Source organism: Amblyraja radiata, chromosome 4, assembly GCF_010909765.2.
Source record: "Amblyraja radiata isolate CabotCenter1 chromosome 4, sAmbRad1.1.pri, whole genome shotgun sequence".
Lineage (NCBI taxonomy): Eukaryota > Metazoa > Chordata > Chondrichthyes > Rajiformes > Rajidae > Amblyraja > Amblyraja radiata.
Window position 1 is genome coordinate 2,657,559 of NC_045959.1, and position 24,183 is coordinate 2,681,741.

Below are 24,183 nucleotides of genomic sequence, written 5' to 3' on the forward strand. Positions count from 1 at the left end.
GAAAAGCGGTCTCCCACCAGGGACCCGCGGGCTCCCGGTATTACTGTCCACAGACCTGACCTGCTGTAGGAACCTCCGAAACTCCGGGTGTCGGGTCACAGCAGCGCTCCACCACAGCTACACCCGCTCCGGACTCGGCCAGCTCCGTGATGGTGAGTAAATCCGCAGCTCCGTGACTGGAGCCCTAGGTCATTCCTGTTGGAGTCCGCTCCACGTTGCAGCCCCACGACAACGGAGACCCGACAAAGAAAAGGTCGGGTCTCCCGTGCAGGGGAAAGACCTTAAAGTTCCCCCACCCCACCCCACCCACACACACATACCCCGACAAAAAACCCCAATAAAAACTACATAGAACAAGACAGAAAACAATAAAAAGACAGACGGACTGCAGAGGCCGCTGCTGACAAGAGTCGCCGCCGCCGCCGCCTACTACTGTTAGGTGGCCTGTACACAACTCTCACTAGCGTTTTCTGCCCCTTAGTGTTTCGGAGCTCTACCCATATCGATTCCACATTCTCCAAGCTAATGTCCTTCCTTTCTATTGCGTTAATCTCCTCTCTAACCAGCAACGCTACCCCGCCTCCTTTTCCTTTCTGTCTATCCCTCCTGAATATTGAATATCCCTGGATGTTCAGCTCCCAGCCTTGGTCACCCTGGAGCCATGTCTCCGTGATCCCAACTATATCATATTCATTAATAACTATCTGTACATTCAACTCATCCACCTTATTACGAATGCTCCTTGCATTAAGATACAAAGCCTTCAGGCTTGTTTTTACAACACTCTTACCCCTTATACAATTATGTTGAAAAGTGGCCCTTTTTGATTTTTGCCCTGGATTTGTCTGCCTGCCACTTTTACTTTTCACCTTGCTACCTATTGCTTCTACCCTCATTTTACACCCCTCTGCCTCTCTGCTCTTGCATCCCCTGCCACATTAGTTTAAATCCTCCCCGACAGCACTAGCAAACACTTCCCCAAGGACATTGGTTCCATTCCAGCCCAGGTGCAGACCGTCCTGTTTGTACTGGTCCCACCTCCCCCAGAACTGGTCCAATGCCCTAAAAATTTGAACCCTCCCCCTTGCACCATTTTTCTAGCCACGTATTCATCTGCAATATCCTCCTATTTCTACTCTGACTAGCCCGTGGCACTGGTAGTAATCCAGAGATTATTACCTTTGAGGTCCTACTTTTAAGTTTATCTCCTAGCTCTTTGTACCACCTCATCCCTTTTTTTAACCTATATCGTTGGTGCCAATGTGCACCACGACAACTGGCTGTTCACCCTCCCCCTCCAGAATGTTCTGCAGCCGTTCAGTGACATCCCTGACCCTTGCACCAGGGAGGCAACATACCATCCTGGAGGTACACAAAATTGCTGGGGAAACTCAGCGGATGCAGCAGCATCTATGGAGCCAAGGAAATAGGCGACGTTTCGGGCCGAAACCCTTCTTCAGACTGATGGGGGGTGGGGGAAAGAAAGAAGGAAAAGGGGAGGAGGAGGAGGAGCCCGAGGGCGGGCGGATGGGAGGGTGGGAGGAGACAGCTAGAGGGTTAAGGAAGGGGAGGAGACAGCAAGGGCTAGCCAAATTGGGAGAATTCTATGTTAATGCCATAAGGACGCAAGGTCCCCAGACGGAATATGAGGTGCTGTTCCTCCAATTTCCGCTGTTGCTCACTCTGGCAATGGAGGAGACCCAGGACAGAGAGGTCGGATTGGGAATGGGAGGGGGAGTTGAAGTGCTGAGCCACCGGGAGGTCAGGTAGGTTATTGCGGACTGAGCGGAGGTGTTCGGCGAAACGATCGCCCAACCTACGCTTGGTCTCACCGATGTAAATCAGCTGACATCTAGAGCAGCGGATGCAGTAGATGAGGTTGGAGGAGATACAGGTGAACCTTTGTCGCACCTGGAACGACTGCTTGGGACCTTGGATGGAGTCGAGGGGGGAGGTGAAGGGACAGGTGTTGCATTTCTTGCGGTTGCAACGGAAAGTGCCGGGGGAGGGGGTGGTGCGGGAGGGAAGGGAAGAATTGACGAGGGAGTTGCGGAGGGAGCGGTCTTTGCGGAAGGCAGACATGGGGGGAGATGGGAAGAAGTGGCGAGTGGTGGGGTCACGTTGGAGGTGGCGGAAATGGCGGAGGATTATGTGTTGTATTTGCCGGCTGGTGGGGTGAAAGGTGAGGACCAGAGGGACTCTGCCCTTGTTGCGTGTGCGGGGATGGGGAGAGAGAGCAGTGTTACGGGGTATAGATGAGACCCTGGTGTGAGCCTCATCTATGGTGGCGGAGGGAAATCCCCGTTCCCTGAAGAACGAGGACATTTCCGATGCCCTGGTATGAAATGTCTCATCCTGGGAACAGATGCGGCGTAGGCGGAGGAATTGGGAGTAGGGGATGGAGTCTTTACAGGGGGCAGGGTGGGAAGACGTGTCGTCCAGATAGCCATGTGAGTCAGTGGGTTTGTAATGTATGTCGGTCAGGAGTCTGTCCCCTGCGATGGAGATGGTGAGGTCAAGGAATGGTAGGGACGTGTCGGAAATCGTCCAGGTGTATTGGAGTGCCGGATGGAAGTTGGTGGTGAAGTGGATGAAGTCAGTCAGTTGTGTGTAGGTGCAGGAGGTGGCGCGAAAGCAGTCGTCAATGTAACGGAGGTAGAGGTCGGGGATGGGGCCCTGATACGTCTCGAACATGGATTGTTCAACGGGTAGAGGTCGGGGATGGGGCCCTGGTACGTCTCAGGATGGTATTGCATACCATCCTGGAGTCTCGTTTGCGGCCACAGAAACGCCTATCTATTCCCCTTACAATTGAATCCCCTATTACTATTGCCCTTTCACCCTTTTTTCTCCCCTCCTGTGCCGCAGAGCCACCCATGGTGCCATGAACTTGGCTGCTGCTGCATTCCCCTGATGAGCCATCTCCCCCAACAGTATCCAAAATGGTATACCTGTTTAGGAGGGAGATGACCGCAGGGGACTCCTGCACTACCTACCTTACCCAACCAGATGCAACTAAATTTAAGGTAGCCCTTTCTTCCCAAAAACCATTTCTGACTTAAGTCCTCCCTCCACTACCTCCAGTTTAAATTCCATTTTGAATATTTTGGAGGACCAAGAACACAAGAACCAAGAAGAACAAGCCCCTCGAGCTCTGTCTAACCCAATGACGCCAATATGTACGAGATCTTCAGCTGTGTCCTTGCAGCTTGTGAGGGGTGTGTGCGTGAGTAAACAAACAGCAGCCATAGAGTGACATCCACATGCATCCCCAACACGTTTCACGTGGCTGCTATTACTATTAGGCCCGGCCCAGCTTCCCAGCACCGTCCTCCCCCACCACTCACCTCGCTGAATGTCTAGTTTCGTCTCTCTAACGTAGTCATCCGGATTTCTGCACAACATTTTCACCTTCATCTTGAAGCCCCGTGCGAACCCGAGCCGCTTTCAAATTAAAACGTCTCCCCTGCTCTCGCGGGCAACGCGGAGGAAGGGCCCCTGCGCGGCGGGTCACGTGGGCGGCGTGATCGCAATGACGTCTTTGGTCCCCCCTGCAGGCGCCGGAGCAAGTGGGCGGGGCCTCTGTGCGCGTGCGCGGCGGTTGGGAGCGCCGACTGTTCCTCGTGTGCGCCGTGACGTCAGCCGCCAGCCGGACGAATGGGCGGAGCAAGATTGCTTGCGTCGTGACGTTGGTGCCGGTTGCCGCCGTAAGCGGCAGTTGGGAAGCAAAGGTCGGGACGGAGCCGCGAGAGAGATAGAGCGCGGGCGCTGACAGCAGGAGGATGGCGTCGGGAGTCGGCCAGGCCGCCGAGGCCGAGCTGTCGCAGGCAGCGCCGCCGCCGCCACCGCTGATCCGCTTTGTGCAGCTGGTCAGGTACGAGAACTTGGTGGCCGGCATCAGCGGCGGAGTGGTGTCAACCCTGGCGCTGCACCCGCTCGACCTCATCAAGATCAGGTTCGCAGGTGAGAGCCGCATCCCTCGGCACCATTCATTCCCGTGCAGACAAGCCGGTGCACCAGCCGCACGTTGGGAGGCGGAGGCTGGCGCTGGCGGTGCAAGACACGTGTCACGGATTCCCTTGCGACGTCAAAGGAGCCGATTGCAATCGGAAAGAACGGTCCCGATCCGAACCCCCCCCCCCCCCATTTCTTCCACAGATGTTGCCTGACCTACTGAGTTCTCCAGCAATTTGTGCAAGATTCCAGCATCAGTAATACCTTGTGACTCCATTTCCATTTCGTCGATATTTCAAGTTCAAGAGAGTTTATTGTCATGTGCCCCTGATAGGACAATTAAATTCTTGCTTTGATTCAGCACACAGAAGATAGTAGGCATTGACTATCTTGGGGAACGGCTGCTAACCAGCAGCTGTCCGTTCAATTCACTTTTTTTTTTAGTTTTTAGTGAGTTTTGTCCTATGTTTGTTGGGGAATTAGACTTTTTTATGTGGGGGGGGAAGGGGGAAACTATTTTCTAGGTCCCTACCTGGTCGGTGAGGCAGCTTTTTCTCCGGACTGCACCGTCGACCCGTCCTTGCGGCCTACCAGTGGGAGTGGAGTGGCGTTTTCCTGGCGGGGACCGCCCAGCACCTTCAGCTTCGGTGGCGGCACAGCGCTGGAGCGCTATCGCGGGCGATGCCTTGCTTGGGTCGCTGCGCTGGAGCTCCGTGAGACCGCCATGATCAACACCGTCGAGCTGCGGGTCTGCGGAGCGGCGCCGACTTTAACATCGGGAGCCTCGGAGCACCAACCGACGCGGCCCTGTCGGCTTCGGAAGCCACGGACTCTGGTAGGGAATCGGCTGTCCCAGCCGCTGTGAGGACTCTCCCGACGCCGGAGCAACACCACCCGGCGAGAACGGCCAGGAACATCGGGCCTCCGTAGAGGCAACTGTGGAGGCCTCAATAGGCCCGACTATGGGAGAACTGGGGATGGGGACTGGACATTGTGCCTTCCCCCACAGTGGTAACCATTGTGGGGGGATGTTCTTTTGTGTGTAAATGATTATTTTATTCTGTGTCCAAGATGGCTGCCAGAAGGGAGAGTGGACGCTGGCGCGGTTTAGCTGCCGCTGCTCTCTCTTCATATTGTGTTTTTGATTTTTGTCTTTGGATTGAATTCTGTCTTTAATCTGTGTACTGGTGATGTCTTTACTATTTATTTCATTCCGCTTACATGTTTTTACTCTATTTGCTAAATTTTGTAAGGTGTCCTTGAGACTCTTGAAAGGCGCCCATAAATAAAATGTATTATTATTATTATTATTATTGACTACAAACACAGATCAGTGAGTCCATATACCATTACGCAGTGAAGTGTTTTGGCACCGGCAGGATGGAGGTGGTTTTAAGGCATGTGGGCACAACTGCTCGGGCAAGTGACAGGTTGAAGATGTTAGTCCAGACGTCTGTCAGCTGCACAGCACAGGCCCTGTGGACGCGCCCAGGGATGCCGTCTGGACCAGCAGCCTTACGTGCATTAGTCCTACTCAGTGACACGTACACGTCGTAGGGGGTGAGTGTGAGGGGCTGGTGATCAGCAGGGAGCACAGCCTTGATGGTCATCTCTTGATTGTCTCTGTCAAAGTGGCCATAAAAGTGGTTAAGCTCCTCAAGAAAGGAGGCGTCGCTGGATGTGGGGGTGGTGTTGGTGGATCTATAGTCCGTGATAGCCTGGATGCCTTGCCACATGCTTTGGGGGTCGGAGTTGTTATTGAAGTACTCCTCAATCCTTAGCTTGTAGCAATGCTTGGCCTTCTTGATGCCCCTCTTCAGGTTAGCCCTGGATGAACTGTAGGCTCGAGCATCGCCTGAACTGAAAGCTGTGTCCCGTGCTTACTGCAGTAGCCTGACCTCGCTGTTCATCCATGGCTTCTGATTTGGGAATGTGGTAATTCGTTTGAGGGAGGTGACGCTGCTGCTGGTGGAGTTGATAAAGTCCAAAACAGGATGTATAAGAGTCAATGCCCGTGTGGGAGTCAAGGGTGGCCTGAGCTGCAAACGCATTCCAGTCAGTGTTTCCAAAACACTGCTGAAGTGTGGAGTCCGCCTCCTCTGACCAAACTTTAACTGTCCTCACTGTGGGTTCAACACGTCTGATGAGTGGGGAGTACTTTGGGAGCAGGAACAATGAGACTGTCCAAGGTGGGGGAGGGGGACGGCTTTGTAAGCTTCAGTCATATTTGGCTGAAGGGAGGGGGACGACTTTGTAAGCTTCAGCTCCAGAGTAAGGTGACGTGCTTCAATGACTATCGACCAGTGGCACTAACGTCTGTGATGATGAAGTGCTTTGAGAGACTGATCATGGTGCAAATCAACTCACACCTCGACAAAAACCTGGACCCACTGCAATTCCCTTACTGCCACAACAGATCAATGGTGGATGCGATCTCACTGGCTCTCCACTCCGTTCTGGACCACTTGGACAACAAAAACTCATATGTCAGGCTGTTATTCATTGTTTACAGCTTGGCATTTAAATTCCTCATCCCCACCAAGCTGGTTACCAAGCTCTCAGATCTGGGTCTCTGCGCATCCCTCTGCAATTGGATCCTCGACTTCCTCATTCACAGACCATAGTCTTGTCTGTATTGGTGGAAATGTGTCATCCTCGATAACAGTCAGCACGGGAGCACCTCAAGGCTGCGTGCTCAGCCCCCTGCTGTACTCACTCTATACTCATGACTGCGTAGCCAGACATAGTGCGAACTCCATCATCAAGTTCGCCGACGACACCACTGTCATGGGACGTATCACTGATTGGGACGAGTCAGAGTATAGAAGTGAGATTGACCAAATGGTGCCAGCACAATAACCTGGCTCTCAACCCCAGCAAAACCAAGGAACTGATTGTGGACTTCTGAAGCGGTAGGATGGGAACCCACAGTCCCGTTTATATCAACGGGTCGATGGTGGAAAGGGTCATGAACTTCAAATTCCTGGGCGTGCACATCTCTGAAGATCTCTCCTGGTCCCAGTACACTGATGTAATCATAAGGAAGCACATCAGCGCCTCTACTTCTTGCGAAGATTACGGAGAGTCGATATGTCAAGGAGGATTCTCTCAAACTTCCACAGGTGCACAGTTGAGAGCTTGCTGACCGGTTGCATCGTGGCTTGGTACAGCAACCTGAGCATCCAGGAGCGGAAAAGGCTGCAAAGAATTGTAAACATGTCCATCATCGGCTCTGACCTCCCTACCATCGAGGGGATCTATCGCACCCGCTGCCTCAAAAAGGCTGCCAGCATCATCAAGGACCCACACCATCCTGGCCACACACTCATCTCACCAGTGCCATCAGGGAGAAGGTACAGGAAGGAGCCTGAAATCTGCAACATCCAGTTTCAGGAACAGCTTCTTCCCCACAGCCATCAGACTATTAAACACAACTTCAAACAAACTTTGAACTATAACAGCCTATTGCACTTTATCGGTTTATTTATGTGTGAGTATGTGTATATATATATATATAATCTATGGTATATGGACACACTGATGTGATCTGTATTTATGCTTAAAATATTCTGTTGTGCTGCAGCAAGCAAGAATTTCATTGTCCTATCTGGGACACATGACAATAAACTCTTGACTTAACCCTGTGGAAGAAACCAAACAAGTGGACACAGTGGTGCTAGATTTTGCAAAATCTTTCGACACCGTTCCACATCAGAGGCTTCTTCACCGTCTCAAATACTTTGGTGTAGAGGGCTCACTTCACTCCTGGATAACAATGCTGATGACACTGCTGGCTTTGGCTGGTGCCCCTTCCACATGCTTGTTCCATTTTATGTTTTCAGACAAAGTAACTCCTAAGTATTTATGACTAGAAACTGCCTCTAGCTGATGTCCTGAGAGTGTATAGGGAGGTTTCACGGCAGTCGGGTCACGACCCATGACCCGTACTGTTGCTACGCTACTCCAAACGGATTACACGCGATGAACTGCAGGTAGGCACTTACCATTGTTTCCAGCATAGTGGGCCCGTTAAAACCCGCTGAAATTGTCAATTTTTGCGCTGTAAATAATTATGGAAATCGGGATAAGCGTGTGAGACATTTAGCCTACTTCAGAATTCCAAAAGTGAGGAGAAATGACGGCAGATAGAAGCGAAAGCTGAAGGGACAACAACAGACAGAGTGCTTAGCGAACATTGGCCGTTTGCTCACTGCATTTCATCAACTAAGGTGTTTTTTCTTGATTCCTTTTGCATCTAAAAAGTTTCAGAAGTGATAAATCTGGCTGAAATTTTTTTAAATCGCCCATAGTTCCCGTGGGTTTTTACATACAAAATGAAAACACATCTGAAGAAAAATTTACAGCCAGATTTATCACTTCTGAGATTTTTTAGATACCAAAGGAATCAAGAAAAAACACAAATAATGCCTTACTTGATGAAATGCAGTGAGCAAACGCGATAATTCCCAATATTTTCAATGTTTACCAAGCATTTTAGCTGCTGTTGTCCCTTCAGTTCGCGCTTCTCTATACCTTCATTTCGCTCCACTTTTGGAATTCTAAAGTTGGGTACATGTCTCTCACACTTACCCCGACTCCCACAATTTTTTTCAGCACAAAAATTCAACATTTTGGCGGTTATTAACAGGTAGGAAAGTGCGCATTTTTAGCATTAATAACATATACCGGAAGTGACGGATGTCCTCCAGATGGATTTAGCGGCTCCGTGCGTCAAGCCCTCTGACCCAGTGACCTTTAATGCAACCCCCCTATAGAAACATAGAAAATAGGTGCAGGAGTAGGCCATTCGGCCCTTCGAGCCTGCACCGCCATTCAATATGATCATGGCTGATCATCCAACTCAGTATCCTGTACCTGCCTTCTCTCCATACCCCCTGATCCCTTTAGCCACAAGGGCCACATCTAACTCCCTCTTAAATATAGTCAATGAACTGGCCTCAACTTCCTTCTGTGGCAGAGAATTCCAGAGATTCACCACTCTCTGTGTGAAAAATGTTTTTCTCATCTCGGTCTTAAAAGATTTCCCCCTTATCCTTAAACTGTGACCCCTTGTTCTGGACTTCCCCAACATCGGGAACAATCTTCTTGCATCTAGCCTGTCCAACCCCTTAAGAATTTTGTAAGTTTCTATAAGATCCCCCCTCAATCTTCTAAATTCTAGCGAGTACAAGCCGAGTCTATCCAGTCTTTCTTCATATGAAAGTCCTGCCATCCCAGGAATCAGTCTGGTGAACCTTCTCTGTACTCCCTCTATGGCAATGATATAGGGGGGTTGCACGTAAGGTCACCGGGTCAAAGGGCTTGACGCACGGAGCCGCTCAATCCATCTGGAAGACATCCGTAACCTCCGGTATATGTTATTAATGCAAGAAACGCGTACTTTCCTACCTGTTAAAAACCACCAAAATGTTGAATTTTTGCGCTGTAAAAAATTGTGGAAGTCGGGGTGAGTGTGAGAGACACGTACCCAACTTCAGAATTCCAAAAGTGAAGAGAAATGAAGGTAAAGAGAAGCAGAACTGAAGGGACACCAACAGCTAAAGTGCTTGGCGAACTTTGGCTGTGCAGATATCGGAATTGAAAATATTGGGAATTATCGCGTTTGCTCACTGCATTTCATCAAGTAAGGCATTATTTGTTTTTTCTTGATTCCTTTGGTATCTAAAAAATCTCAGAAGCGATAAATCTAGCTGTAAATTTTGCTTCAGAGGTGTTTTCTTTTTGTATGTAAAAACCCACTTGAGAACCATGGGCGATTTTAAAATTTTACAGCCAGATTTATCACTTCTGAAACCTTTTAGATGCCAAAGGAATCAAGAAAAACCACAAATAATGCCTTAATTGATGAAATGCAGTGAGCAAACGGCCAATGTTCGCTAAGCACTCTGTCTGTTGTCCCTTCAGCCCTCGCTTCTATCTACCGTCATTTCTCCTCACTTTTGGAATTCTGAAGTAGGCTAAATGTCTCTCACGCTTATCCCGATTTCCATAATTATTTACAGCGCAAAAATGGACATTTTCAGTGGGTTTTAACGGGCCCGCTACGCTGGAATCAATGGTAAGTGCTCACCTGCAGTTCATCGCGTGTACTCCGTTTGGTGTAGCGTGGCAACAGTACGGGTCATGGGTCGTGACCCGACTGTCGTGAAACCTCCCTATAGAATGATGGATTGGGTTAGATTTCCTAGTAAACGCAAGACATTACATATTTCTGGTTTGAACATCATGTCGACCACCATCATAGTGCTGAGTGATGCTCTACCTGGAGCTTTTCAGTGTATTACATGCAGATCCAGATCTTTGGTGCAAACTCCGTATTCCATCGGAGATCGAAGTTGAATCCTGGTTGCAGTTTTGAGGCACCTGCTCGTTTGGTTGTGTTATGCGCTGAGAATGATGTGGCCAGCAGTGATGAACCTTGGGGTCAGCTGGTAGGATTATGATTGTGTTTGGAGATGGGATGTGGAATGTTACAACTACGCTTTTATTTTAACAAATGCCTTTTTTTAATTGACAAAATTGTGATGATACAAAATATTTGCTTTCTTATTAACAAAAGTTCACTGTACCATAAGGGTTATTTCTTAGTGCATCAATTGAAAATTCAGTCCCATATATAGTTTAGTCCAACTTAAGGAAGAAATCATTGACAAATTGTCTGAAGTCCAAGCACACAAGTTCGCCGCGTTCATGGAACACAATTTGAAGCCTTTCCTTTATTTCCTGAGGCAACAGATCTAAAGCTACTAGTAATCCATCCGTGAGTTGGTGAAGAGGTAACTTTTTCAAGCAAGGGCTACTATGTGTAACCCGATGCAATTTTTAAACTTCTCAGTGGGGTCTCGGTACAATCTTTTATTTGATGCAATGTGAATGTTAATTTGGAAACTGCTGTGGGCGAGTAGCATCCTTATTCTTGGGAGCAGAAAGTGTGAGTGGCGCAGTAGTGCAATTGCCTCACCTCCAAAGATGCAAGTTCAATCCTGTTTGGAGATCGTTTGTGACTATCCCCAGGTTGCTCCAGTTCCCACTCGTAGCACAGATATGTATGTGCTGGTTAGTAAGTGCTGTAGAGTCTACCTGCTGCTGGTTTATCAGGGTGGAGTTAATGGGCTCGTAAGAGAGAAAAGGTTACGTTGGCAAATGTGCTTTCTCAGCGAGCTAGCATATACTCAATTGGTCAAATGGTCTCCGTCTACACCATAAGTTTTAGATGTTCACAGAGCACCAATCATACTTCACCGTGCAGAGAGAGAGTCACAGGTTGGCAGGCTGGAAGGTATCATTCACCTGCAGAAGGTTTGGAGGAAAAGAATTATGGCATGTGAATTGTTTCATAATTTTACAAAGAACGATCCAAAAATTTACAAACTATGCTAAGAAGCTTTGAAATTTATATTTTTGTGCAGTGAGTGATGGTCTGCATACGAGGCCAAAATACAATGGAATTTTACATTGTATCAAGAGCATTTGGAAAGTTGATGGAATTCAAGGGCTTTACCAAGGAGTTACCCCCAATGCCTGGGGCGCAGGATTGTCTTGGGGATTATACTTCTTCTTGTAAGTATTATAAATAATATTGTGTAAGAAGGCACTGCAGTTGCTGGTTTAAACCAAAGATAGGCACAAGAAGCTGGAGTAACTCAGCGGGACAGGCAGCATCTCTGGAGAGAAGGAATGGGTGATGTTTCGGGTCGAGACCTTTCTTCAGACGGGTTGGGGATAAGGGAAACGAGAGATATAGGCGGTGATGTGGAGAGTTAAAGTACAATGAATGAAAGATATGCAAAAAAGTAACGATGATAAAGGAAACAGGCCATTGTAAGCTGTGGGGTAAAAATGAGAAGCTAGTGCGACTTGGGTGGGGGAGAGATAGAGAGAGAGAGAATGCCGGGGCTACCTGAAGTGACAGAAATCAAGCTGCCCAAGCGAAATATGAGATGCTGTTCCTCCAATTTGCGTTTAGCCTCACTGGCAATGGAGGAGACCGAGGACAGAAAGGTTTGTGTGGGAATGGCAAAGGGAATTAAAGTGTCCAGCAACCGGAAGATCAGGTCGGTTCTTTGCAGGGAATTAGCTTTCCTATCATATTTGGTACAATTTCAAGTAGTATGATAATGTGTGAATATTTTTAGTGGTGCTGTTCATGACTGAATATATAAATATATACTACTTTCAGTTATAATGCCATCAAGGCATACAAGCAAGATGGGATTCCAACACTCAGCGCTACTCAGCACCTCGTCTCAGCTGCTGAAGCTGGTAAGTATTTTGAAAATTCACTTGACTCCATATTATTTATGTGACCACCATATTATTGCTCCTATATTTCATCAACAATAAATCTAACTTGGTTTACTCTTCAGGCTGTTTTTTTTGTTGCAGTAATTAATACCCTTGTTGTATTTCTGAATTCAGGAGAAAAAGTGATATGCAATGTTATCGAAAATTGCATTTTCATTCCATGACATTTTTTGGGGGGGGGAGGTTTGGGTACAAATAGTCCATACAGTGTTTTCAAATCTGACTAATGTGAATAGTTGCTGATTCTTGCTGTAAATTGTGGAATACTGCAAAAAAAAAAAAATCATTTTTTGATACATTAGCTATCAATGTGAATTTTATTAGAATAATACCTGAACATTTTCAGTAGCTTAATGCTTTTTACTTCAGTGCTATACATAGGAAAATAAGATCATTCCATAATTCCATGCAGTATTGGCCATTTCTAGGTCTTCATGTCATTCCTGAAAATCTACTGTTTAGCGCTTGATATTGTGGGGTGATATTGTTTTGTATAAGACATAAGGATGCTGGTTTACATAAAAAGACACAAAGTGCTGAAGTAACTCAGGCAGAACATGGAAAGGTGCCATTTCGGGTTGGGGCCCTTGTTCAGACTGATCGTAGGGTGTAAGGGACACACAAAGTGGCAGGTGATAGCCTAACACGGGGGGGGGGGGGGGGGGCAGGAAGTGGAGGAGGTAAGAGCTTATGTATTTGGTCTGACAGACCAGAGAGCACCAGCATTTCACTGGTATTTTCCTGAATGTTTACCTGTTGTGGTCTTTGCATGATTCCTCCATAGTACTGTGTCATTATAAGATTTCAGCGAATCAACAATAGATTTTCTAGGTGACTTTCCTCCAAGCTAAGTTCTAAAGTGCAAGTTTGTGAAGCATTAATTAGGGTGACAAAACTCAATACGTTTATTATGTGCGTTTCTTTAGGGTTTCATTAGGGCTGGAGACCCAACATCGTAACTGCGCTGACTAAAACTACAACTGTGCTGACTAAAACTTTTACTGAATTGTATGCAACATGGAACCCTGTCTTAATGGTTCCATTTCAGAGCAAATAATTTCTAAATTAGCATTAAAAAAGTTATTCCGTTTGATACTAAGCAATATTTGCTTTATTTTAATATTTAATGTTAATACTGATCAAGTTAAGCAATCAGAATAATAAAAGTAAATTTATGTTTCCTTTTAGGTGCGATGACTCTTTGCATTACAAATCCAATTTGGGTGACTAAGACACGATTGGTTCTGCAATATAATGCAACTACTGATCCATCAAAGAGAGCATACAAAGGCATGTTTCATGCCCTTTTGAAAATATATCAGAATGAAGGTATTCGTGGGCTTTACAAGGTGAGATAATGACAGCAGTGTGTACTTTATGTGTATAAAGTTCTCAATGGGGCAGGACTTTGTGATAGAAAATTATGATTAGCTAATTGTGCTCACCATTATGACAGCATAGGAATAGGAAATAAGCTGTTTGACTTTGAGAGGCTGCCCTGCCATTCATCAAGATCATACTTGATCTTAACGCCACTTTTGTGTCCTATTCCCGTATTGCTTGATTCCTCTAATAGACAAATCAGTTTTAAGTTTTTTGATTAAATTATAATAAACCGAGCATGAAACTAAATTGAACTGTATTGTTGAACTCTTCAGCTTTTAATGTAGAATTTCCGTTAAATGTCGCCTTACTTTGAAGTGCTACGATGTCTGGGGACTGGGCGAGTATTATGCTCATTCAACATTGAGATAACCATATAATATAACCATATAACAATTACAGCACGGAAACAGGCCATCTCGACCCTTCTAGTCCGTGCCGAACACGTATTCTCCCCTAGTCCCATATACCTGCGCTCAGACCATAACCCTCCATTCCTTTCCCGTCCATATAACTATCCAATTTATTTTTAAATGATAAAAACGAACCTGCCTCCACCACCTTCCCTGGAAGCTCATTCCACACAGCCACCACTCTCTGAGTAAAGAAGTTCCCCCTCATGTTACCCCTAAACTTCTGTCCCTTAATTCTCAAGTCATGTCCCCTTGTTTGAATCTTCCCTACTCTCAGTGGGAAAAGCTTATCCACGTCAACTCTGTCTATCTCTCTCATCATTTTAAAGACCTCTATCAAGTCCCCCCTTAACCTTCTGCGCTCCAAAGAATAAAGCCATAACTTGTTCAACCTTTCTCTGTAACTTAGTTGCTGAAACCCAGGCAACATTCTAGTAAATCTCCTCTGTACTCTCTCTATTTTGTTGACATCCTTCCTATAATTAGGCGACCAAAATTGTACCCCATACTCCAGAATTGGCCTCACCAATGCCTTGTACAATTTTAACATTACATCCCAACTTCTATACTCAATGCTCTGATTTATAAAGGCCAGCACACCAAAAGCTTTCCTTACCACCCTATCTACATGAGATTCCACTTTCAGGGAACTGTGCACAGTTATTCCCAGATCCCTCTGTTCACCTGCATTCTTCAATTCCCTACCATTTACCATGTACGTCCTATTTTGATTTGTCCTGCCAAGATGTAGCACCTCACACTTATCAGCATTAAACTCCATCTGCCATCTTTCAGGCCACTCTTCCAACTGGCATAAATCTCTCTGTAGACTTTGAAAGTCTACTTCATTATCCACAACCCCACCTATCTTAGTATCATCTGCATACTTACTAATCCAATTTACCACACCATCATCCAGATCATTGATGTACATGACAAACAACAGTGGACCCAACACAGATCCCTGTGGCACCCCACTAGTCACTGGCGTCCAACCTGACAAACAACCATCCACCATTACTCTCTGGCATCTCCCATTCAGCCACTGTTGAATCCATCTTGCTACTCCACCATTAATACCCAACCATTGAACCTTCTTAACCAACCTTCCATGAGGAACCTTGTCAAAGGCCTTACTGAAGTCCATATATACAACATCCACTGCTTTACCCTCATCAATTTCCCGAGTAACCTCTTCAAAAAATTCAAGAAGATTAGTCAAACATGACCTTCCAGGCACAAATCCATGTTGACTGTTCCTAATCGGACCCTATTTATCCAGATGTTTATATATATTATCTCTAAGTATCCTTTCCATTAATTTGCCCACCACTGACGTCAAACTAACAGGTCTATAATTGCTAGGTTTACTCTTAGACCCCTTTTTAAACAATGGAACAACATGCGCAGTACGCCAATCCTCCGGTACTATTCCCGTTTCTAATGACATTTGAAATATTTCTGTCATAGCCCCTGCTATTTCTACACTAACTTCCCTCAATGTCCTAGGGAATATCCTGTCCGGACCTGGAGACTTATCCACTTTTATATTTCTCAAAAGTGTCAGTACTTCCTCTTCTTTGAATCTCATAGTTTCCATAGCTACTCTATTTGTTTCCCTTACCTCACATAATTCAATATCCTTCTCCTTGGTGAATACTGAAGAAAAGAAATTGTTCAATATCTCCCCCATCTCTTTTGGCTCTGCAGATAGCTGTCCACTCTGACTCTCTAATGGACCAATTTTATCCCTCGTTATCCTTTTGCTATTAATATAGCTGTAGAAACCCTTTGGATTTACTTTCACCTTACTTGCCAAAGCAACCTCATATCTTCTTTTAGCTTTTCTAATTTCTTTCTTAAGATTCTTTTTACATTCTTTATACTCCTGAAGCACTTCATTTACTCCATGCTGCCTATAATTATTGTAGATCTCCCTCTTTTTCCGAACCAAGTGTCCAATTTCCCTTGAAAACCATGGCTCTTTCCGATTTCTACTATTTCCTTTCAACCGAACAGGGACATGAAGATTCTGTACTCTTAAAATTTCCCCTTTAAATGTACTCCATTTCTCTTCCACATCTTTCCCATAAAATAAAATGTCCCAATTTACTCCTTTTAAATCCTTTCGCATCTCCTCAAAGTTAGCCTTTCTCCAATGATGTGAGGCCTGGGTGCACGATGATTTGGCACATTAGATGCAAGCCATTGTTGGAGACTAGCAACAGCTATTCCACGACCACCCTATTTCTAGATCTCTCTCATCGCGTCTATGATGTCTTGGGCATTACGAAGACTTGTTTGTGAGAGGGAAATGGACTGGCAGTTCAACATTCTGTAGTTTAATTATTTTAGATGTAGTAGAGAGGGAGATAAAAGAGGTGGGGGAGTTGCTTAACTAATCAGAGAGAATGTCACCGCAGCACTCGGAGAGGACAATCTATGGGGCAGAATGGGTTAGGTGTATCCAAGAGGATTACCTGAAACTGTATATGGACAGTCCAAATTGAGGAGGGACCATACTGGTCCTTGTTTTGGGAAACATGCCTGGCCAGCTCACTGGTGTTTCAGTTGATAAACATTTTGAGGACAGTGATCAAACGTCCATAAGTTTTAAATTGTTATAAATAAGGATACATCTGGACATTGGGGGAAGGTACTAAATTAGAGTATGGCAGATTACAACATTTATTAGGCAGTTGTTAGGGAGACTAAATTGTAAACAGTTGTTAATGGCTGTGTACGCATCGGACATGTGGAAATAATTTAAGGGCATTTGATCAGAGGTCAGCTAGCATGCTCCAGTAAGGAGAAAGGATAAGGATGGCAGAGTAAGGGAACCTTGGATGCCAAAAAAGATTGTAAATTTGGTCAAAAAGAAAAAGGAACTGTGTATAAAGTTTACAGAGATGAAATCAGATGCGGCCTTTGAGGAATACAAAGCAAGGAATACAAGAACTCAAGCAGGCAATTAGGAGGGTCAAAAGGGGTCTACGAAATGGCTATGGCGAGTTTTTAAATGAAAATCCCAAGGCCTTTTACAAATTCCATTAACAATTAGTGTCATCTCGGAGATGGTAGAACCTCCAAGGATAAAGGAGGGAATTTGCACTTGCGGGCGAGGTAGTAAACAATTACTTTCCATTTGTAATCACCACGGAGGAGGACAGTGAGACCAGTGTGGAGAATATTAATATACTACGGCAGTTTGAGATCAAGAAGGTGGTGCTGTTGGGTCTCTTGAATGACTGAGATGGATAAATCCTCAGGGCCTGTTGGGATCTATCGCAGATTGTTGAGAGATGTAAGAGAGGAGATTTCAGTGGCATTGATAAATATATTTGTATCTAGCCACAGGCGGACTGGAGAATAACCAATGTTTTTCCTTTGATTAAGAAGGCAAGTAGAGATAATCCAGGATATCACAGGTCAGTGAAACTGGCATCAGTGGTAGGGAAGCTTTTGAAGCGGATTCTTCAGGATATAATGTACTCGGGTTCAAAATAGAATGGGCTAATTAGAAACAGTCAGCATGGCTTTGTACGTGACAGGTTATATCTCTGAACGATTGACTTTTTGAAATATACAGTGATAATCATTAGAAAAATCAAATGGACAAGGGCAGCTGATTTAGGTAGCTTGTAAAGTAATTTTGCAATCGTTACTTAGAACGTAAATTTTTGGAGCAATGAACTATAATCATTATGTTGAATTCTTCATCTTCAGATTAAGGGAGAAAAGAATGAGTCCAAGACTGGTATTTTCAACTAAAGGGTAAATATGAGGGCATGAATACAGTGTGGACAGACAAATTAGATTCAGGTGTTAGTTGAGATGGAGAGGTAAATATTTAAGGGGACTTTCAGAACATACAGAATAGATTCGATCTGTGCATGAAAGAAACATTCCAAGAACGCTCACTGTGGAGTTGTATGGCAGAGCAGGCTTGAGGGGCATCTTCATTCTTGCCCATGAATATACAGTGTATTATTCCTCTCTGTTCTTCGTGACCTATATAAAACTAATTGCGGTTAATTAACTATACAGGTGCACAACCTTTTATCCGAAAGCCTTGGGACCAGACACTTCTCGGATTTCGGGATTTTTCGGTTTTCCGAACGGAGGGTTTTTAGCGTAGATTTTAACATGTGGCTCAGTGGTAGAGTGCTCGGCTCGTGGCCGCAAGGTCGCGAGCTTGCGCCTCGATCCCGGCAGTTACCCGGTCAGGGCCGGCCTTTAGCCGATAGGACCTATTTCTCCCAATTGGGCCCCGCGGCTAAGGGGGCCCCGCGCTAGAGTAATCAATTCAATTGGAGCAAAGATCTTATAGCGCGCAAGATGGTCCACTCCTGCGAAATACAATGAACTGACGCGTAGTCCGCACCGGAGCGTAACCTCCGTCATTTCAGTAACCCCGACCCGACTTCAGTTATGCCTCTCGCAGCGTTGCAGGGGAACAGTTTAGGTGTTGTTAAATGTTTTAAATGTTTTTTATCACTTCCTTTTTAAACGGCACATGCCTTGTACTTTTTAAACGGCACATACTGCAGATGCTGATTAAACCGAAGACAGACACAAAAGGCTGGAGTAAATCAGCGGATCAGGCTGCATCTCTGATACGTGATAATAGGAGGAAATAGGTGATATTTCGGGTCGACTTTTTCAATAGCTGCCATGAGGGGAGAAGCGCCGGCACCAAGAGCGAGCGAAAGCGTGGACAGACGGATGAAAGCAACGTTCATAGAGCGGCGTTGGTAGACATTTCGGGTCGAGACCCTTCTTCAGACTGAGTCAAGGGAAAGGGAAACGGGAGATATCGGCATATCTTCCATTCACTTGTCCTTAGTACCGTCCATAGCTCTTGCTCCTCTTTCCCCTGAGTCAGTCAGAAGAGGGGTCTCGACCCGAAATGTCACCTACAAAGATCTTTGGTCACCTATTCCGACCTATGATCGTTGCTTTTGTCCGTTCTGTCCGCGCGTTCGCTCGCTCTTAGTGCCGGCGTTTCTCCCCTCGGTCTCCGCCAAACAAACACACACACACACACACACACACACACACAGTATGTCCGGCAGATCGCTGCGGGCCGAGAGAGAGTAGAGAGGTAGAGGGGGAGGGGGGGTGAGGGGGAATGGAGAAGGGGGAGGTGCCCTCATGCTCCCGGGGCAGCCCTCCCGTCCCTCTAGTCGCCGTGCTTCACGCACACAGCCCCGGCTCCCGCCCTCCCCCCTCTCTCCAGGAAGTCGCGGTGAACAATACACGGAGGGCCAGGCCGGGGGTTGCAGCAACGTTTACAAACCTCGGACTCAGCTCACGTGCGGACCCAGGCATCCGTTCCCGCCGCTGGACCTCTCCCTCCCTACCTTCCCTTCTTCTCTTCCTTCTCCCCTCAGACTCCGCCAAACAAACACACACACACACAGCATGTCCGGCAGAACCTTCCTCTCTCTTTTCCCTTCTCTCCCCTCCCTTTGCCGAAACCCTTCCTCAGACTGATAGGGGGGACTGATAGGGCAGTCTGAGGAAGGATTTCGGCCCGAAGCGTTACCTATTTCCTTCGCTCCATAGATGCTGCTGCACCCGCGGAGTTTCTCCAGCATTTTTGTGAATCCCTAGACCTAGTTCAGTGAGCGTCCACCGAGGGTCACCCGGAGAGGTGACCGCGGAACCTCTCCGGGCGACCCTCGGTGGACGCTCACTGTACTAGGTCTAGGATTCCTACTCTCCCGGGCAATATACCCTTCCTTTTTTCCAGGACCGAAAATGTCCGATTTTCGGAGCTTTTCGGTTTCCGGAATTTCGGATAAAAGGTTGTGCACCTTTACTAATTTTTCCTCTCCATTGTCAGTTGCATTCAGAGAGTCTTTTGCATTTATGCATTGTTACTTATGTGTTTGCTTAAAGACCTATTCATGCCACCTTCTACTCTCTTATCTACTTGCTGATTCATCCAAAATATAGTTAGCAGTTAACTAGATAACCACCTCTCTTGATCCTGTTGGCAGACCATTTACCTGACCCATAATTCTGAATCTGACATTAACCCTGTCTTTATCTGCCTGACAGGCTGAGTGTTTATGTTTTAAATTTTTTAATCTTTTCATTCAGTGCCAGAGATGGTCAAATCTAGATTTATTTTAACCCAGTTAATGTTAGTTACTTGAATCGAACATAGTACATCAGCAGTAAAAAATAATGCTGGGGGACATTGTAAAGCTGCACTGCATTTGAGCTCTGTGTATCTGCATATCTGCAGGGATTTGTGCCGGGACTTTTTGGGACCTCACATGGTGCTCTCCAATTCATGGCTTATGAGGAGCTGAAGAAAGAATACAATAATCACAGGAATATGGCAGCAGGTGCAAAACTGGTGAGTTCATTGTTACTGGGCTTGGTTGATTTCTAATTATCTGGTACATTGCAGGTAGAGAAACTTTTTGACATATTGATTCGCCTTTGCCCATGAAGTCTGCATTTAGAAGGATCGAGTAATTCAATTTTTTGAAATGTAAATGAAAGACAATAATGGCTTAGAATGTGGGCATGTTAGAGCAGGATTCCCAAAAAGTTAATTTGCAAGTCGAATCAGAAGTAAGGAAGGCGAATGCAATGCTTGCATTTATTTCGAGAGGGCTAGAATACTAAAACGGATGTAATGCTGAGGCTTTAGAAGTCACTGGTCAAACCGCATCTGGAGTATTGTGGGTAGACAAAAGTGCTGGAGAAACTCAGCGGGTGCGGCAGCATCTATGGAGCGAAGGAAATAGGAGTATTGTGAGCAGTTTTGGGCCCCGTATCTGAAGAACCATATGTTGGGGTTGCAGAGGGTCCAGAGGAGGTCTCCAGAGAGAGAAACATTCAGTGGTATAGGAGATCAGAGACACCAGGAATAACTGTGGGGTGGGAGACTGGAGATCTCGTCCAGTTGGTGGAATGAGAGACTCTGTGAGAGGGTGTGCCAGTGACTTTCATAAATGATGGGTTGGTAGATGGAACAATTAGCCAGTTGCAGAAGAGACCTGATGTTATAGGATCAGCAATTTCTACAGTCCCTTGATTTAGGTAGAGTGGTACTTGCATAGTAATTGACCACTGAATTGACATGCAAGACTGTGTAAATGGTTTTGTGTAAATAACTGACAGCAAAGTCATCTTAATGGGTCCACTGATTTTTGTGATGTGGTACTAACCTGTTATTAGATATCGAGGAAGATTTGAAACCCGATTTAATGGTGACTCTGCAAAAATGGTGGTGTGTGATTGAATATTTTGGCAAAATGAAAAAATCCCCAGAATATTTTGAAAATGTGATATTAACTGAGATAATATAAATGTTGCTGTTTTGTTGAAGGACTATCAGAATATTAATCATAATTGGTTTGTTTATCCTTAATATTAGAACACCTTAGAATACATAACCATGGCTGCATTGTCCAAAGTATTTGCTGTGACAACAACCTATCCATATCAAGTGATACGTGCTCGGCTGCAGGATCAACATACCCGGTATTCTGGAGTAACTAATGCTATATGGAGAACGTGGAGGTAAGATTAAAAAGACTTAAGGGCAAGAAAAAGTTATTTGTTCCCTCAACTATGCTCTACCATTTAATGATATAATTACTGATCTGAATATAATCTTTACTTCATGTTCCTGTTGTACCTTTTAGTAACCTTCATCACCTTGATTAAGCATCTATCTCAGTCTTAAAAGTATTCAGAGACTGCTACCTCTGAAGAAGGTCCAATGACTCAACCCTCTGTGAGAAGTAATTTAGTTTCATCTAGGTTTGTTAGTGATTGCTGGCCATGTACCAAGCAAGCTGACCTAAGTAAAGATGTTTATTTTTCACTATAGTGACAGTTTTATTGCTCCTAATGTTTCAATTTGGTTCTTCTGATACAAATGTTTGGGAGCTCAAGCAGTACTCCACAAGTTCAACATATAATGTAAGAAATGGGAGCAGTTTGGCCTATAGGCCTACACTTACCTCAGTGTTACTTTCCCTTATGTTATGTTTATTTCTAGCTCCAATATATTCCATGACCGAGCACTCCTAGGTAGAAAATTTCCAAAGATTCAGAACCACCTGTGTGATGAAATTTCTTCTCAATTCCATCTTGCATGTTGACCTCCAATGATTTCCATACAAAAACACAGATAACTCTGACTACGTACACCTCTCAATCTTCCACCATTTATAAAATCTAATGCTGTTCTACCAAAATAAATAACCTATGTTTCCACACTCATTTTTGTAAAGGGTCTATAAATTCTTGTCCCCAAAATGTAGCATAAGATTGTTGAAATAATATCAGAAACCAATGGCAAAAGGCCAAAATAAATCCCATGGAAGTTGCAGTTGTCGGTATAAGCAGTCTACTGGAATGCTGCCTGATCAAATTAGCTACATTTCAGATGGGATATTTAGTCCCCTATTTTGATGGTTAGTTTGGACAATATTGATATAATGCTGTTACCTGAGGAAAGGCTGGGAGTGCATGGCTAGAGTGCCAGTAATATCTTGATTAGCAATCCAGATAAGTTCCTAGAAAATGGAGTGCTGTCCGAAGCTGCACTCTACAGGGTCATTATAACACATTATAAATGGAGATGCGCTCCTGATGATAAGCTATTTTAAAATCACTTTTTGTTAACTTGCTAATTCACTTAAGTCTGTACACTTTTTCACATGTTTACTCTGGTTATTTACCCCTTTATTCCACATTTATCCGAGGCTCCAAAGTGAATTCCCACGCACAGAGTTATTGTGTTGTTCTCATATTAATCGTATGACATATGTCTGAGCCCAGATTCCTTTCTCCCCGCCTATGTCCGACTGGAGGTTCAATTCCTCCGTGCATAGTTAATCTGGAGTTATTCCTCCAACATGTTATATTTCCCCATGCAGTTATTGCGTTGGTCATATTGCAAATCACTTGACACCACTACATTCTGCTGTCTCTTTGTTTATATATATATATATATATAGCTCCAAATAAGAGCACTGTAAAGAAATAGCGCCATGTGGAGTAGCACTAAACAAGATATACCTGTATATTTTTCAGCCAGATTCAGATTAAGTTGTATTTAAATTATTAACCTGTGGTTTGTATCTTGGGAATGTTTTTATACTTCAAACACAGTAATAATAGTTAACATGTTTATGATATGATTCAGTAATTCAAAAGCATTGTCGCTTTTCAGGAATGAAGGCATTCATGGATTTTACAAAGGAATTCTTCCAAACGTGTTCAAAGTGACACCTGCATGCTGCATTACATTTCTAGTGTATGAAAATGTTTTACAATTTCTATTTGGTTTACAACAACAGTGAACCAAGAACTATTGTCAGAACTTGAATAATGGTGTCGCATTGTTTCACAGAACTAAATGGTGGTCATGAGGAGAACGTCAAGTGTTCTCTTATAACTATTTAAAGCATCCCTAGTTGTTCCAATAGTATTTCAGCACTACTGTTAAAATATTATTTATTTAACAATAAAAAAATTTGGAATGCTTGTAAATAAAATTATAAGTGCAATTCTAAATGTGTAAAAATTATAATGATAAGGCCAAAGAAAAATGTTTAATATTTAATACTGATGAAATCATTGTATTGACATTATAATCAGCAAGTGAATGTTAACAAGTAGCGTCAAACTGAATTGATAAAAACAACGGTTTTATATTCCTGCAATAATATTTTGTAATAAAATACATTTTTGTACAATTTGTTACTTAATGGAGATAAAGTATCAAAGTAATTTGAATAGTAAAATTTGGTTTTACTTTAAAGGAAATATAGGCATCTTGTTTTACGTGTTTAATTTCCACATTTTTAGAATAACGAGTTAATTTCTCATTTCTACCATTTGTGCACTTTTTGATAATGCTTTGCTTCTCAAGATTGAAGCTTCATTGTCATCTCTGTTTATTGCAAAGAAATGAGTTAAGTAGCACTTTGGGATGGATTTTTAAAAATATATTGCATGAATATTTTCAAATCAGAATGTTTTAAGATATCGGGTAAAGATCAATTGGAATAAATTTGAACAGTTCACACCGCTTTTTACATTCTTTAATAGCCTGTTGACTAACTAAAAT

At 44.6% G+C, this 24,183-nt stretch overlaps 2 protein-coding genes across 3 annotated transcripts in view; one reads left to right on the forward strand and one right to left on the reverse strand.

The window, feature by feature from the left end:
- Window positions 1-3,540, reverse strand: part of dcaf13 (DDB1 and CUL4 associated factor 13) — a 66,300-nt gene extending 62,760 nt beyond the window's left edge. Inside the window, exon 1 of one of the 2 annotated variants that reach the window (XR_004411624.1) lies at window positions 3,348-3,527. Coding sequence is in view for 1 of the 2 variants with exons in the window: in XM_033018907.1 (XP_032874798.1) it covers window positions 3,348-3,417 (70 nt within the window). In the remaining variant the exon portion in view is untranslated. Of the gene's footprint in view, window positions 1-3,347 lie in introns of both variants that reach the window. The other variant, XM_033018907.1, reaches the window with a different exon arrangement.
- Window positions 3,541-3,679: 139 nt separating this feature from the next.
- Window positions 3,680-24,143, forward strand: slc25a32 (solute carrier family 25 member 32). The gene is made up of 7 exons (XM_033018908.1): window positions 3,680-3,963; window positions 11,385-11,535; window positions 12,155-12,237; window positions 13,468-13,628; window positions 20,332-20,445; window positions 21,475-21,620; window positions 23,284-24,143. The coding sequence occupies exons 1-7, from the start codon at window positions 3,783-3,785 to the stop codon at window positions 23,411-23,413; spliced, it is 966 nt and encodes a 321-aa protein (XP_032874799.1). The 5' UTR covers window positions 3,680-3,782; the 3' UTR covers window positions 23,414-24,143.
- The last annotated feature ends 40 nt before the right edge of the window (window positions 24,144-24,183 follow it).